This window comes from Schistocerca serialis, chromosome 4, assembly GCF_023864345.2.
Source record: "Schistocerca serialis cubense isolate TAMUIC-IGC-003099 chromosome 4, iqSchSeri2.2, whole genome shotgun sequence".
NCBI classification, from domain to species: Eukaryota; Metazoa; Arthropoda; class Insecta; order Orthoptera; family Acrididae; genus Schistocerca; species Schistocerca serialis.
The window spans coordinates 581,610,870-581,628,100 of record NC_064641.1 but is presented as its reverse complement, the minus strand read 5'-3'; the positions used below and the strand labels follow the sequence as shown (position 1 = coordinate 581,628,100).

The 17,231-nt window shown below is 42.0% G+C and overlaps 1 protein-coding gene across 3 annotated transcripts in view; it reads right to left on the bottom strand.

Moving 5' to 3' along the window:
* Positions 1-17,231, bottom strand: part of LOC126474039 (solute carrier family 22 member 7-like) — a 151,606-nt gene that overhangs the window by 36,766 nt on the left and 97,609 nt on the right. For all 3 annotated transcript variants that reach the window (XM_050101449.1, XM_050101451.1, XM_050101450.1), the window contains exon 5: positions 6,225-6,393. In XM_050101449.1, coding sequence (XP_049957406.1) covers positions 6,225-6,393 — 169 coding nt within the window. The remainder of the gene's footprint in view (positions 1-6,224; positions 6,394-17,231) is intronic.

The window sequence follows — 17,231 nt, the reverse complement described above, 5'->3', positions numbered from 1 at the left end:
GATGAAGTTTGCTTCAGCGACGGAGACCATGTCTGCGGTTACCCTTGACGCTGTATAACAGACAGGAGCGCCTGCGATGGTGTACTCAACGACGAACCTGGGTGCACGAATGGCAAAACGTCATTTTTTCGGATGAATCCAGGTTCTGTTTACAGCATCATGATGGTCGCATCCGTGTTTGGCGACATCGCGGTGAACGCACATTGGAAGCGTGTATTCGTTATCGCCATACTGGCGTATCACCCGGCTTGATGGTATGGGGTGCCACTCATTACACGTCTCAGTGACCTCTTGTTAGCATTGACGGCACTTTGAACAGTGGACGTTACATTTCAGACGTATTACGACACATGGCTCTACCCTTCATTCGATCCTTGCGAAACCCTATATTTCAGCAAGATAATGCTCGACCGCATGTTGCAGGTCCTATACGGGCCTTTCTGGATGCAGAAAATGTTCGACTGCTACCCTGGCTAGCACATTCTCCAGATCTCTCACCAAATGAAATCGTCGGGTCAATGATGGCCGAGCAACTGGCTCGTCACAATACGCCAGTCACTACTCTGGATGAACAGTGCTATCGTGTTGAAGCTGCATGGGCAGCTGTACTTGTAACGACATCCAAGCTCTGTTTGACTCAATGCCCAGGCGTATCAAGGCCGTTGTAACGGTCAGAGGTGGTTGTTCTGGGTACTGATTTCTCAGGATCTATGCACCCAAATTGCGTGAAAATGTAATCACATGTCAGTTCTAGTATAATATATTTGTCCAATGAATACCCGTTTGTCATCTGCATTTCTTGTTCGTGTAGCAATTTTAATGGCCAGTAGTGTATTTGAGCGGAGCAGAGAAGAATGAAGAATCATTCCAGCGACGATAACTCGCGCAAATGCGGAAATCGTCGGATTTAAGTGACTTTTGGATGCCAGATTTTTGTGGTACAGTGCCCTCGAGGAAGCTGTTCACTTGCTACTGTCGTGAGCACCTATGGAAAGTGGTCGAAGAATGCTGAAACCAAGAGTAGGTGACAAGAAATTGGACGTTCATACCTCATCACAGAACGAACGGATCGGAGGCTTCCCCGCTCCACAAAGTTCAGCATACAGTGCTGAATATGGTGTTCCGCAGCAGAATACGTGTTTCCATGCTGATCCAACAACATCGACGATTATGATTACAGTGGTCACGGAATGAAAGAGATTGTACCGCCGATCAATCGACTCGTGCCAGCTGTTCGGATGAATCCCATTTATTGTTAAGCAAGGTCGATGGTCGTGTCCAGATACGCCCTCATCTAGTCGAACAACTGCTCGAAACATGCAGCGCGCCACGAACGCAGACTGGAGGGAGGAGGGTTATATTATGGGGGACATTCACTTGGGCTTCCATGAGACCTGCGTTAGTAATCGAAGGCACCATGACAGCTGTGGGCAACGTGAACATTACTACACATCACCTGTAACCCCTTATGCTTGATGTCTTCCTGAGCAGCGATGGCATCTTCCAGAGGAATAACTGTCCGTGCCACAAGGCCACAGTCATGCTGCAATGATTTTAGGCGCATGATAGTGAACTCACGTTGATGTCTTGGGCATCAAATTCGCGTTATCTGAATCCACTGAAATCGAGCTGGGACACTATCGGGCACCAGCTCCACTCCCACAAACAAGTTGCCCTTAAATTACGGGAAGTGGTTTGTCCATAGGGGGCTGATGCCACAATCCGCTGGAAACCTATGTAGTACTTGTCGAATCCACCCGCACGCAGAATCATTGTGAGTTGTGACCCAGAAGTGGATCAACACACTTTTCAGTAGTTGGTCATAATCTTTTGGCGCATCAGTGTATACTTGTAGGTTATAAGAATGTAACAAGACACAGTAACCAAATTAAAGTACAGCGGTGTATCATTAATGCACTACTGGCCATTAAAATTGCTACATCAAGAAGAAATGCAGATGGTAAACGGGTATTCATTCGACAAATATATTATACTAGAACTGACATGTGATTACATTTTCACGCAATTTGGATGCATATATCCTGAGAAATCAGTACCCAGAACAACCACCTCTGACCGTAACAACGGCCTTGATACGCCTGGGCATTGAGTCAAACAGAGCTTGGATGGCGTGTACAGGTACAGCTGCCCATGCAGCATCAACACGACACCACAGTTCATCAAGAGTAGTGACTGGCGCATTGTGACGAACCAGTTGCTCGGCCACCACTGACCAGAATTTTTCAATTGGTGAGAGATCTGGAGAATGTGCTAGCCAGGGTAGCAGTCGAACATTTTCGGTATCCGGAAAGGCCAGTACAGGATCTGCAACATACGGTTGTGCATTTGCCTGTTGAAACGTAGACTTTCACAGGGATCGAATAAAGGGTAGAGCCAAGGGTCGTAACACATCTGAAATGTAACGTCCACTGTTCAAAGTGCCGTCAATGCGAACAAGAGGTGACCGAAACGTGTAACCAATGGCACCCCATACCATCACGCCGGGTGATACGCCAGTATGGCGATGACGAATACACGCTTCCAATGGGCGTTCACCGCGATGTTGCCAAACACGGATGCGGCCATCATGGTGCTGTAAACAGAAGCTGGATTCATCCGAAAAAATGACGTTTTGCCATTCGTGCACCCAGGTCCGTCGTTGAGTAGACCATCGCAGGCGGTCCTGTCTGTGATGCAGCGTCAAGGGTAACCGCAGCCATGGTCTACGAGCTGATAGTCCATGCTGCTGCAAACGTCGTCGAACTATTCGTGCAGATGGTTGTTGTCTTGCAAATGTCCCCATCTGTTGACTCAGGGTCGAGACGTGGCTGCACGATCCGTTACAGCAATGTCGATAAGATGCCTGTCATCTGGACTGCTAGTGATACCAGGCCGTTGGGATCCAGCACGGCGTTCCGTATTACCCTCCTGAACCCACCGATTCCATATTCTGCTAACAGTAATTCTATCTCGACCAACGCGAGGAGCAATGTCGCGATACGATAAACCGCAATCGCGATAGGCTACCATCCGACCTTTATCAAAGTCGGAAACGTGATGGTACGCATTTCTCCACCTTACACGAGGCATCACAACAACCTTCCATCTGGCAACGCCGGTCAACTGCTGTTTGTGTATGAGAAATCGGTTTTAAACTTTCCTCGTGTCAGCTCGTTGTAGGTGTCGCCACCGGCGCCAACCTTGTGTGAATGCCCTGAAAAGCTGTTCATTTGCATGTCACATCATCTTCTTCCTGTCGGTTAAATTTCACGTCTGGAGCACGTCATCTTCGTGGTGCAGCAATTTTAATGGCCATAAGTGTAATACAAACAGTTCTGATTAAACTGAGAGGACATAAATAGGGAATACATTTCTTTGACTATATAGTATTTTAATAAGGTTTGAAACATTATTTTAAAGAATAAAGTTATCGTAAAAATGATGCCTACCAACTTGAATGTACTTTGCGCAGTAAGGATGTTTTGTGGTTTTATGAAGATAAAAATAAATCTTAAATTTTGAAGCCCTCGTCATATTCCAAACAGTCACACAACACTTCTTCAGGAGGAGCACCTACTGTGGGAGTACTCACCAACAGTCTATTGTAGCATTCCAAACGGTTCTGCTGATGCCAGTTATCGCCAAACAATCTGCCGATAAGTCTATCCATTTCTTCAGTTTTCTCAGTCGACAGTGGATGAAAAGACTGCGTTTTCTGTAGACTGGAATCCCATAGTTTTCTTGAGTTCCAAACTCTTCTGTACTGATTGAAACATGTTTGTCTCGCTTTCACATCTGTAATATTCATAGGCTTTGTCGTTTATCATATTCTCTACATTTACTGTCTATTCGTTCCATTTCAGAGATTTTTCTCTAATCTCTTGAAGTACTTTGCAAGCTAATGACACCATCCACTGTCTAGTCGATGTCTCACAACCTAACGTTATCCACTGTTCTGTACACACTAACGTACTCTTCTTTGGAAACAATTGTGGGCGCCTTCCACAACTTTTCTGAGTGTTACCAAACACTCGGTCTGCTGGCAAATAGCTATGACCTCTCGCTGGATGCGTAATTACAATCTCTTCAGTTGCTGTTACTCGCAGCAGAAAATGAACAAAAGTGAAAAGAATGTGGTTATTTATTTTTTGCGCTGCACATCCATTACAAAATAATCTAATTTTCTTCTTATTCTTCAAATATAGAGAAGTCAACTGATGTAGCAGAGCCCTGGATACCTCTGTTGCACCTAGACCAGCTCGATATTCAGTCGATGCATAAAATACATTCTATATTACCTTAACGTCAACAGATCAGAAATTATACAGACTTATTTGTCTCCTGTAGTATATCTCTTGAATAGAGGTGCTGGGAAGAGGCTGTACTTGTTGCACATCAGAACATAACATGACTGTATTTGGTGGTTGATTTTATGGAAGATCTCCATAAAACGCATTAGCACGCAATTTGTGCGCTTCTTTGTCCCATCATTGCTTGTTTTGGATTTACATCAGTGATTGTTTTGGATTTTCACTGCTTTTGATAAGGAAAAATAATTTTGCACAATGACTGTAAAGATCAGATGCTGATGTTCTAAAACCAAGCTTGAATTCAGATATAAAAATTGGGCGAAACATTGCGAAACAGACTTTGAGCGGAAGAACTGCATCCCTATTATGTATACCTTTTATGTACTGTGTATAGGTTGGTTATATTAAGTACGCAATCTATGTATATCCTATTTGACTTTTGCCTATTGTAATGGTTTTATCGCGCAGACATAAAAAATTTATTTCAGAAATTCACTAGCTTTTCTAGTTTTTTTGGCAAGGCAAATTTCAGACTGTACACATGTGGTTGTTCATTTATCGTCTGTCCAGGTGTCTGCTATTAATTGATCCAATGATATGCTAGGAAGCAATAATATTATCTTGAGAAACTATGTAAGGGATTGGTACTAACTTATCCCTTACGAATGGACTATTTGAAGGCCTAAACCGCTTACATTGAAAAGTTTGTTTCCATATGTATAAGGAATGAAAAGTTTATGTCCGGAGCCTTTTTCTTCTCCTTCTCTCTTTGTTAAACCTAGGATTCTCTTTGTATACCTCTTCTGCATTGTATAACTTACTGTTTTTCACAAGAATCCATATTAATGAACTTCGCACAAAATACTGAGACCACAATGTGAATCTCATATGGCGAAGACCGTACTTCACCCATATTTTTTTTATTTTGCTGACGAAGTCTGTTTCGAATGCGAACTCCTCGTTTGCACCAATTTTAGTGATCTCAGTAATCTGTGTGAGTCATAAGGTCTGATTTGGTGCATCCGTATTATATAATGCAAGATCAGAGTCTGGGACGTCAAATAGACTCAACGTCTGGGAAACCATAGGTGCACTACGCATCATTGTGAGGTATTTTCGCAAAACCGCAGTTAATTAGTGACAAATGTGTGGATTTAATTTTAGCCTATAATGATTTATGTCATTACAATGAAGTAACAGTATAACTAGACACTTCTCTGACAGATGAGAGTACAAGCGAGTATTTATACCTCTATGGAACATAACCAAGGATACATAGCAGGTTATAGGTATATGTTGCTCTTTCTCAAAGAACACTATTTTCATGTAGAAACTGAAAATACTTCACATTGATTGCACTTTATCAGTAGTATAAAAACGTTAGGAGTCAACAGAATAACTATTATGCAAAGACAAATCCAGTTTATCTGAAATTCAGCCATACATTAATGTTATGTTTAAAAGACAATGGTGAGAATTACGCTTCATTTAATACCAGATTCTTAATTTAAGTAATATTGACTCTATTCGTTTGAAGTCAAGCAAAATATAATGATGCCTCGAAAATTAACATACATTTAGTTTGAAATGAGATGAGACTATTACGAGAGGTAAAAGTTTCTTCAGTCCCGGTGTCATTCATGTTCCAATGATAAAAAAATGAAATCAAAGAATACATTTTGGTTGTTGAGGGAATATTTGTATTTCTTACTGTACTTACAAATTATGGTAGTGTTTTAGAACTATATTCAAACTTCCGAAAAGAAAACAAATTTATATGGAAAATATTACTATTACAAAATAAATTTTCATTAGTAAATTACTGTGGAACTCTCAGTGAAATGATATAGCAAAGGGGCTTTTTTGTTAATCAGTGTAAATGGATTCAGCAGTTTGTATGTTCGATATACTCACCTATGAAGCAGTACTGGAATGAAACAAGGAATAGACGCAACCAGAGTGAAGTATGTCCAATTTTTGAGAAACCAAGCCACTGATGCCATGGCAATCACACCAAGGCAGTAAGACACGTAGGACAAGAAATTTACAGTCGAACGGTGACGGATACTGGCCAACTCGACTCCTGGAAACAATATAGAAGCAGAAAATTTTGAGTTTTTTGCATTTAATACGCTGCATGGCTAACTCTGCAACGGATTATGCAAAAAATATTCTTATACAAAATGCAGGAGAGAAATAAAGTGAAAAAAAAGAACTGAAAACGAAGTTACCTTATTGTAGAATTACTTGAAATAATGTCACAGAAAGAATGTACTGAACTTTTTTCGACTACTACATTTACTGTTAACTGAAAACTCAAGATATGATATTTTACATATTTGATAAAAGAATAATAGGATACACTAAGCATAATAAATTTTGTCTTGTTGGTTTTCGCAAGTTTGTTAAAATTATATGCTCCAACTTACTGCCGCGCATTCTTTTGTTGGCGTTCTGACTGGTTTGAAGTGGTCACCAGAACTGACGTTTCTTTGCCAGTGCCGACGGCTCTGAGTAGCATGTGCACCCAGAGTCCTCAGTTTTTTGTTCGATACACTCCAGTATCGAATGAAACAACAAGTTTACTGTCATCGATCACTGTTTATTTACTACCAAATTTTGAATTTTATGATCAATACAGGATGTGCACGTTGTGTAACAATTTCAGAGTAATAACATGGTACTTTGTTTTGTAGACCTGTTTAATTAAAGACTGAGCGGTAACATGGAGCAAAGTAAAGAGATAAAATACCTCCATTGGTCATAGGTTCCATTCCTTGTAGTGATACATTACATACACCATCTAACTTTGTAAACAATGAAGGAGTGAAAATGGCTTCTAGAAACTAATAAGTACAAGAAACATAGCAAAACAAAAAAAAATAATTTGGAATGCAAAGAAAATATAGTAAAATCAAAATACAGTTTTGGAGCAACTCTCAAATCGCCGTAAAGATTTTTTGATTGTGTATATGAATACAAATGTAAATATCTCTAGTTGTCACAGATCCTTTTTCATCACGTTTACATACCTAAACACGCAGTATAGAGTTATCAGAGTGACACGTTAGAATATCAATAGTGGTAAAACTTGAGTATAAACAATAATTTAATTATTAGTATATAATGATAGTTTCTGTGCGTTTTTGTTTGGTTGTTTGTGAGTTTGCTGGTGCGTTTCTTTCTTTGTGTGATTGTTTGTGTTCTTGTTTGTATGTGTGTTTCTTTGTGTATTTGTATGTCTGCATGTTGGTGTTTTTGTTTTTTAAATTTCGAAGTAGCACATTATGATACAAAATAATATGCTGATTGATAGAGTCTGAATAATGTATAAAGACATACATATACATTCAAGCTGATAGGTGCCGTAAAATGTTGGTGTTTTGGTGGATCTGTTCAGTTCCGGTAGGTCAGCGTTTGTTCATTTAGAAGACGTCATGGAAACATGCAAATGATTAACTCATTTTCATTTTTTTATTCCTCTTAGCCTTGTCCATGTGACATTTTGCTTCAGAAGTAGCATAATTCTTCAGTTCACGCACCTCGCGTTCAACAATTTTGATATTAAGTTTATCAATAATCACACTTCTCTTAGTCCTCATTACTTTTTTCTTTTTTCAGTTCACCGTTAATCTGTGTTCTGTGCTCATTAGACTGTTCGTTCCAGTCAATCGGTCATGTAATTCTTAATTTTCATCGACGGTATCAAGTCATTTGTGAAACTTATCCTTGATGTTCTTTCACGAAGAAATTTAATCCCACTCTAAAATCATTTTTTATTTTCATAATGGACAAAACGTTGCGACTCCGTCTTACACCCTTTTTAATCGAGAGCATCGTTCTTGGGCTTCCATACTGTTCCCTCGAGATTCTTGTAAACTTTATGTATTGCCCGTCTTTGCCTATAGCTTACACATATTTTAATGAAAAATTTGAACATGTTGCACGATTCTGCGTATTTGAAGCTCTTTTTGGGTCTAAAAATAATTTTTATAAGGCTTGCATGTTCTTAAGTCTATATTTGTACAACTACATTGGTAGCAGTAACAGTACATATTTATCCGTGTAAATCACAATCCGCCTGGGAGATACAGCAAGTTCTTTATGATTATTTGGAAAATTCGTTCACAGTGATACTATGTGCATAGACCTGTATTCGATAATACAGCCGAACTGCAGCTAAAGACAAAATGAACAGTGAAGTTAAAACGACCAGTATTTCACGAGAACGACAGTTTTGGTTGTAATGACAACTTTTGAGTGTAATACGCAAGGTGGTCAGAAACAGCCTGAAAAGCTCGTAAGGAAGCTGCAGTGTTGTGCCGAGAAATAGATGTTAAGAAAAAAAATCCGATATGTTGCGCCGCTTCAGAGTTAATTATCATTAAATTTAGCCGATCAGGCCGTTGCGCGCATCAATTCAAGCCGCACGCCAGATTGAATTAGTGACAATTTTTTTCATAGCGTAGATGATAGCGTATGAGACGGCTCAGCATTTGGCAGGGGTTAGATTTTTTCTACTCTTCCATGTTCAATTTTTATATCGTCTTCATGTTCGTTTTTAGGAATCAAATCGAAGAACAAATATAGTGATACAGTCTACGGCGGGCTCTTTGAAATTGTGCCCACAACGGCCTGACTGGTTAACTTCAATATTAACTCGTAAACGACGAAGCGTTCCGATACTTTTTCTTAACAATTGTTTTTCAGCACAGGCGACCATGAAACATTCTTATAAGCTTTTCAGACTGTTTTTGACCTTCCTACATGTAGTCTCTAAATGTGATTACGACAAGTTATTGTTCAAGGTTTTACATTGACATCTACGTGTACATCCACACTCCGCAAGACATGGTACGGTGCGTGGTGGAGGGCGTATTGTGCCACTACTATCCATTTCCTTCCCTGTTCCTCTCGCAAATAGGAGAAACGGCTATCTAAGTTCCTGCGTATGAGCATTCATTTATCGCACAATCGTGATACCTATGCGTAATTTACGTTGGTGGCAGGAGGATCGTTCAGCAGTCAGCATCAGATGCCGATTTTCTAAATTTTCTCAACAAGGTTCCTGGAAAACAACATCACCTTCCTCATACTTGTGTCATATTGCAACGAAATGATGTCCATTCATTGTCTAAATCGGATACCAGCAATGGCTTGTCTGATTTGTCTTGAAAAAATACTGTCCTAGTCTTCTTGATTGATTTGTTAATTATAGTGACCATTGTCGGTATGATGACATCATGGTCAGTAACTACTGTCTCTATACTGCCTCCACCGGTAAGGTCGGGGATGTTTGTAGCTACAGGATCTAAATTGTTACCATGCGAGTGAGCTGTCGAACAAGCTGCTCAACATAGTTTTCGGAAAACGTGCTCAAAAATTCTTCGCATGACTGCCTGTCCGTACTCTCCTACAACGTGTCCATAGGCGTCCGAGTCAAAATTCAATAGGTAAAGTGGCGTCAAACTCATAAGAAAGTTCTTTTATGGTTTACTTCATATCTTTGCACAATAATAAACGTTCGGGAAGATACAGGCTGGATATTTTCCTCATATATATATAGATAATGTTGTTACAAAAGTCTCGAAATGTTTTTGACAGATATATTCAAATTTTTGCACGATACCATAATGAACAGTCGGAAGGATGTCTGCTAAATATTATGTTTTAATGCATATGACTATATGTTTAATATAGAAATGGGCAAAGTTAACAAAAATCTCGAAAAGTCTTTAATACACTTACTTCTAAATTTGACGTGATACTCTAATAAAAACCAGACGGATACTGACTATACATTTTTTAAATGACAAGGTACATAGTTCCTATTGTTTTTAAATGACAAAATACAGGTTTTCTGTTAAACTAACTGCTAGAAAGAAAATGCTGAGCTGTGCCGTGTGGATTCCAATTTATGTCTCGTATTCAGTATCAACAACGATAGCAGAGCATTTAAATTTTTAGACAAATTGTTCCTCCCATGCGTATATACACACACCAAAAAAAGTTTTGCATCATCTCGGTTCCGAGAGTTCCGGAACCTGTACAGAAAATTGGAATAGAGATCAACATCAACATCATTTCCGCCCTTTTTATTGCTAATGAAAATCACACATTGCATGTTGTATCACCACACAGCGAGACCTTCAGAGGTGGTGGTCCAGATTGCTGTACACCCCGGTACCTCTAATACCCAGTAGCACGTCCTCTTGCATTGATGCATGCCTATACTCGTCATATCATACTATCCAAAAATTCATCAAGGCACTGTTGGTCCAGATAGTCCCACTCTTCAACAGCGATACAGCATGGATCCCTCAGAGTGGTTGGTGGGTCACGTCTTTCATAAACAGCCCTTTTCAATCTATCCCAGGCATGTCTGATAGGGTTAATGTCTGGAGAACATGCTGGCCACTCTAGTCGAACGATGTCGTTATCCTGAAGGAAGCCATTCACAAGGTGTGCAATATTGGGGCGCGCATTGGAGTCCATGAAGACGAATTCCTCGCCAATATGCAGCCAATATGGTTGCACTATCGGTCGGAGGATGGCATTCACGTATCGTACAGCCCTTACGGAGCCTTCCATGACCTCCAGCGGCGTACGTCGGCCCCATATAATTCCATCCTAAAACAACAGGCAACCTACACCTTGCTGCACTCGCTGGACAGTGTGTCTAAGGCGTCCAGCCCGGCCGGGTTGCCTGCAAACACGTCTCCGACGATTGTCTGGTTGAAGGCATAAGCGACACTCATTGTTCGGACATGGACAAGATACAGACAGACAGGAAATGTCGATGACATGCCTCACTCAGGCCGCCCAAGGAATACTACTGCAATGGATGATCGCTACCTATGGATTATGGCTTGGAGGAACCCTGACAGCAACGCCACCATGTTGAGTAATGGTTATCGTGCAGCCACAGGACGTCGTGTTACGACTCAAACTGTGCGCAATAGGCTCCATGATGCGCTTCTTCACTCCTGACGTCCATGGCGAGGTCCATCTTTGCAACCTCGACACCATGGAGCGCGGTACAGATGGGCCCAACATCTTGCCGCATGGACCGCTCAGGATTGGCCTCTCGTTTTCTTCACCGTTTAGTTTCACTTCATGGAAGCCATCCTGGGCTTATATTTCAGCAAGATAATGCCCGCCCACACAGGGTGAGAGTTTCTATTGCTTGTCGTCGACCTGCATGTTTTTTTTTTCGATTCAACAGCCCAATAACAACAAAATAAATGGAAATCGCGCTTTACTTTAACCTCGTCCAGTTTTGCGATGGCTTCATATTAGCGAAGTTGCTAAATTTCCGGCAAAATCTTTTATTAGCCGTAACTCCGTAACTAAACATTTGCCGACCTATGTTTGTATGAACTATTTTCTTTAATTTTCCTTGTAGAATAACGTATTAAAATATTTGCATATCTTCGTGAGCCACCCTATATATAAATACAGGCTTAAACGGCTTGAAAGCCATGAGATCATTTCAGTGCGGGTGCATTCTCTCTCTCTGAAGGCTTACATGAACACGGGGTAATGCGGCGAGCAGTCAGTATGATGGGCATGGGGCGCTACGAACGTAGTGTGTGACATCACGGGAATTTGATTTGGACGGGTAGTGTTCTTGGATAACCGAAGTGGTTAAGACGGCCGCTCGCGTGTAACGGGAAATATGGATTACAATACCCATCCTACAAAAATTTTCAGTTGTCGCCATTGAATTCGCCCGATGTCAGAATTTATTGCATTTCATCAAGTAAATGTCCGGCTGCGGAATTGAGAATGGCGTCTCTTCTTTTCGACATTTCCGAAAGAACAGACACCACACACACATGTAAATTTAAAAAAATTAAAGTATATAGTGTGATAAGAGCATCAAATACAGAAACACGTGCAGGCAAAGTTCTTTTGACACCACAGTAATTCACGAAAGTGTCACAAACATTCAGAAACCGAAAGTGCAGACTGTCACTATCATTGTCAATTGCGACGTAGAGGCTTACGAATATAGACCAATGCTTACAGTGTAGAACAATTTTACACCCGGTTAACAGAGTTAAAATTGTAGTTACCTGAAATTGTGTGTGAGATGTTATTTCAATGGGTACAGAGTTTTTTGGAATCTTTGTTAGTCAAGATCGCATATAGGGAGGAAGTAGGTAACAAGAATAGACCATTTACGGCTATCTTCAAACCTGAATATAAAAATCAAGGTGTGAGATAAACGGACACCTTGCAGCCTTGGCTAACAAGGATTTCACAAAAAATCAACGTTTATTGAAGGTTAAGTTGATCCAATAGTGCATGGGTGTATTGCCAGTTCATGGTGTCCAACGAACCCAATGTTTCGGCAGACATGACGTCATTGTCACGTGTGCTGACGAACAGAGTTCCTTGAAGCGTGGTTCTCGCTCGAGAGAACAGGTCGGCGGCCGAGGAGGGGAAGGTGTCGGCATCTCTAGTAGCGTAGGTATTGTTACTCTGTCCACTCTGGCCGACAGATCGTTGCGTTTGCTGAGTGTAGTGTTAAATAGAGGCCGCGTTGGTTCTCAAGCCTTGCTGAGATTATAATAGCGTTTCCGGTCGGTGACACTGTCCCTGGGCCGAATTACGATGGCCGCGCCAACTGCTCTGTTACACGTATTTGGAAGTATGTGCTGAAATCCTGGTATGCTCGTATTCCATTGCGTTACTCTCGGAAAAACAGCGCTTTACGAGCGGTGACTTATTAGGATACATTTGTCGAGTGTAACACTGGAGTATCCGACAACGATCTTCAATGGTGAGCACTGTTTGTTCAATATATGGCTTACCACACTGGTGCAGAATCTTGAACATCTTGGCATTCCACAAACCGAGGTGGTCTCCGACGCTCCTCAATAATGCACATGTTTCACTGGGACGTTTTTACTCAGTGCTTTCCCCGTGTGAGTTCGACTTTTCCCAGTAGTGCGCCAATGTACAAGGTATCTATAATTATAGTGCAGTTACTCACAGAGGTCCAGTGTGGGTTGTGATTATCGTACAAGAAGCGAAACTTGGAACGTACGCTAATGCGTCAATGAGGAGCCGATTTACGCTGGCAGAAAATAGTTTCCAATTTTGGCCACCAGGTGCAAATGTGGCGCTGTGAATGCGAGAAGAACGTACAGAAATATGTAAATTGAAGATGGATTGGGGAGAGGGGGAAGTTGCATCGGGTCATTATGTGGAACAAGCGGCGAAAGTTAAATTGCGTGCCGCACTGGGATTCGAACCCGCGATCTCCTGCTTAATGGGCAGTTGGGTTAACCGCTACGCCACGTGGACACAGAGTTAGCAGCAACTACGCAGACCATATCGGCACATCTCACGGCGGACCCACGTTCCCACCTAGCGCCACCTGTGCATCCTCACTGAATAAGGTGAATTCGTTGCCCAGTGAGGTGAGTCAATTATATTCATGCCTGCTGTCTGTTCTTTCAGACATGTTCCGTAGCACTTCTGTATTCCACTTCTTCATACTTTAATTCTTCTTGACTAGTCTCTTAAACTTCAGCTTATTCTTCACCACAAGTGAATTGTGATCTGAGTCTATATCTGCTTCCGTGTTCGCCTTACTATCCGGTATCTGATTTCGGAATCTCTGTCTGATCATGCCGTAATCTAGTTGAAATCTTCCAGTATCTCCCGGCACTTTTCAAATATACCTCCTCTAGCTGAAATTTATTGCCGAATTAAATTTTCTGTCTCCTGTCTCATTCCTAGTAGCAAGCAAATATTCTCTCGTAACTTTTTCTTCCAGTCCCTCCCCTATCACCCCATTCCAGTCCACCTTGACTATTAGATTTTCGTCTCCATTTACGTACTAAATTCCCCATGAAATATGCTCGTATACCTTTTTTTATGTCTTCATCTTTGGTGTGTGACGTCCGTACGTATAACTGAACTATTGTAGTCGGTGTTGCATTGCTTTCGATTCTGGTGAGAACAACCCTATGTTCAAATGGCTCTGAACACTATGGGACTTAACATCTGAGGTCATCAGTCCCCTAGAACTTAGAAGTACTTAACCCTAACTAACCTAAGGACATCACACACATCCATGACCGAGGCAGGATTCGAACCTGCAACCGTAGCGTCGCGCGGTTCCAGACTGAATCGCCTAGAACCACTCGGCCACTGCGGCCGGCAGAACAACCCAATCACTGAATTATTCAGAGTTACTGCTGCTGTTGATATTACCCTATACTCCTCTGAACAGTACGGAATCCATAAAGTATTCACGGGACTGGTCCTTCAGGTAACAATTTCTTGATGATCCCTCTAGTAAATCCGATCTCTGAAAAAGAGCCAAGGTCCAAATTTCCGCTTTCTTGCATAGGCCCAGCGTTGATCTTTCTGTGGGAATCGTCATTTAGAAGGCTCTACATCTTCTCCATGTGGGAGAAAACGGTAGTAGCGTTACGTTTGTCAGCAGCTAAGACAAAAGTCTCACTGAAGTCTCTCAGCTCCCGGATGGCGCCCCTCTCTCAGCTGGTAATGTTTGACTTCGTAAACTTATCGTCGAGGTACCACAAGTTTCAAGACGTACTTCTTCAGCTGCTTCAGGCATTAGCCGCGCAGCAATCTATTTAGCCGCAATGACGCTGTCCGTGACTCATGTGAACTTGGCGGGAGGGGGGGGGGGGGGGAAGTAAGGTGGGAGGAGGGAAAACCACATCGTTATTTAGCGGCACATTACATTGATGAGACCTTGTATGGGGCCTCCAGTAATTGTATGTCTACGAGGAGTGAAGATATTGACGTTAAACGTCCTCTATGCTTTCTATGTGCAGAATCGGCTGTCACCCAGATAACACCGTCAATCCAGTCCTCATTCCTGAAGTCAAAGTGGTTGACTAGTGCTAAAGGTAGTAATAGAATTTCCTGGGAGCTGTACTGAAGTTCGGCGAGTGAAGAGTACCTTCTCATATACCAAGGGAAGGCTGGTATCGCTTCTTGATTCTCCAGGCTGCCACTGAATCGATGTGTTGTGTGACCTTAGCTCGGCACAGCATGCTCGGTACGACATCTATTCACAAATTCAAGGGAGCTAATTGCATCTTCCGTTGTACAGCTTGTTGAATTTCCTCATACTGCGGTTCATCTCCTCCCCGTAAAAGTATTTGAAGTAATTCTTCAGTTTTTTTTGCCGTATTTATTGATCGAACAGTCCATGAGTGTACAGCCAGTCCATAGTTGAAAAATGCAAAGCTACTATTGTTCTCTCTTATAAAGACTCCACTGAGAAGAGACAGAGGTTGCTAGATGACGACTCCTACAGGAAGATCAACTCTGAGGCCACCAAGAAGGTGGAGAACTAGGTTGCTTCTCAAGGACTCTGATTTGCCAGAGGGGGTCATCAAGAAATCGTTACCACCTAGATTTTATGGACTCCTTAAAGTCCACAAATGTGGGGTTCCGTTACGTCCAGTTGTCAACAACACCAGAGCTCGCACATATTTGCTGGAAAAATACCTGACTGAAAATTTAAACTCTTACTTTGGCAAACGCCTGCATCACATCCTCAATTCTGTAAATCTTGTCGTAGCCTATACAACTTCAGGCTGAAGTCCTCAGGTATTCTAGTGAGCTCAGACACTGTTTCGCAATACCCCAGTGTGCCCCTGTGAGAGTCACTAGAACACGCGAAATATCTAAGAGTCGCATTGGACTGGCTACTATTCTAGTAGAAGCATCTGGAAAACACCTCAGCGAAGATATGAAACGCGAAGAACATCCTACATAAGAACATACTACATAAGATGCGTCGAACAACCTGGCGCTGCACTGCTGAAACTCCGCACTCTTCAGCAGTTGGACTAGGCTACTCTGCTGCGGAATATGGTGCTTCTGTATGGCTCAATAGCGCGCGTACACAAAGCTGGCGAACAAATGAGAGTACACTAAAGTCAATCGTCGTCGATTGGCTACCAATAATGACCCACATTCCAACCATGGCAACACAAGGCATCCCTGTCCATCAAGACCCAATTGTCCGAGAAACAAAACCAACTTCGGTCAAGAAAATCATCCATGAAAATAGCCGTGGGATTGATCATGTCCATTATAATTATCCGGGCTGTTATGCCGTGGTCGGTTGGTGAATTCTTTGTCAAATCCCAACTTTTCGTCCCCGTCTGCGGGAGACATCTTCAAGGGGGTCTGTAGCTCGATGGAAGGTCCAACACACCCACTGGCTCGCTACAGACCCCCTTGAAGATGTCTCCCGCAGACGGGGACGAAAAGTTGGTATTTGACAAAGAATTCACCAACCGACCACGGCATAACAGCCCGGATACTTATAAGGGACATGACATTTCCGGCCGTGAAAGTCTACGTTATAGTAGCCGTGGAATTGCACACGCCTCAGTTCAACTTAACCGAATAACAACCACAGGACTGGAGAGAGAGACTTGTCCACCACATTTTCAGATCTTAACCTGCATAAGAAGGGAATCTTCATTCTACAAGTTGCGCAGAATATGGACCGATTACGCACGAAACATGACAGAAGTGACTCTATAAATGAGAGAAGTCTCCATCTACAAAGTGCGATTGTGGCAGTACGTTCCCCACATTGTCACAGACTCTCCCAGCAGGACATAACGGCTAACCATCAACAGTTTCCTGATGGAAACTAACGACTCAATTGACTATATTAAAAATTTAAATGTCTGTAAAACATATGTGCTGCTATTTGTATTTTACTTAATACTGAGCTTAAAAGCCGTACCATACCATATATAAATTCGTCAGAAATATGGCAGTAAGACCACCGGCCGTTTCAAGCACGTCCTGACCTCCACATATTTTCTATTTAATGGAAAATAATATGAAAAACGGAAGGATCACAATAGACAGCGGACTCTAGCCTGTGGGAGAGAATTTCTA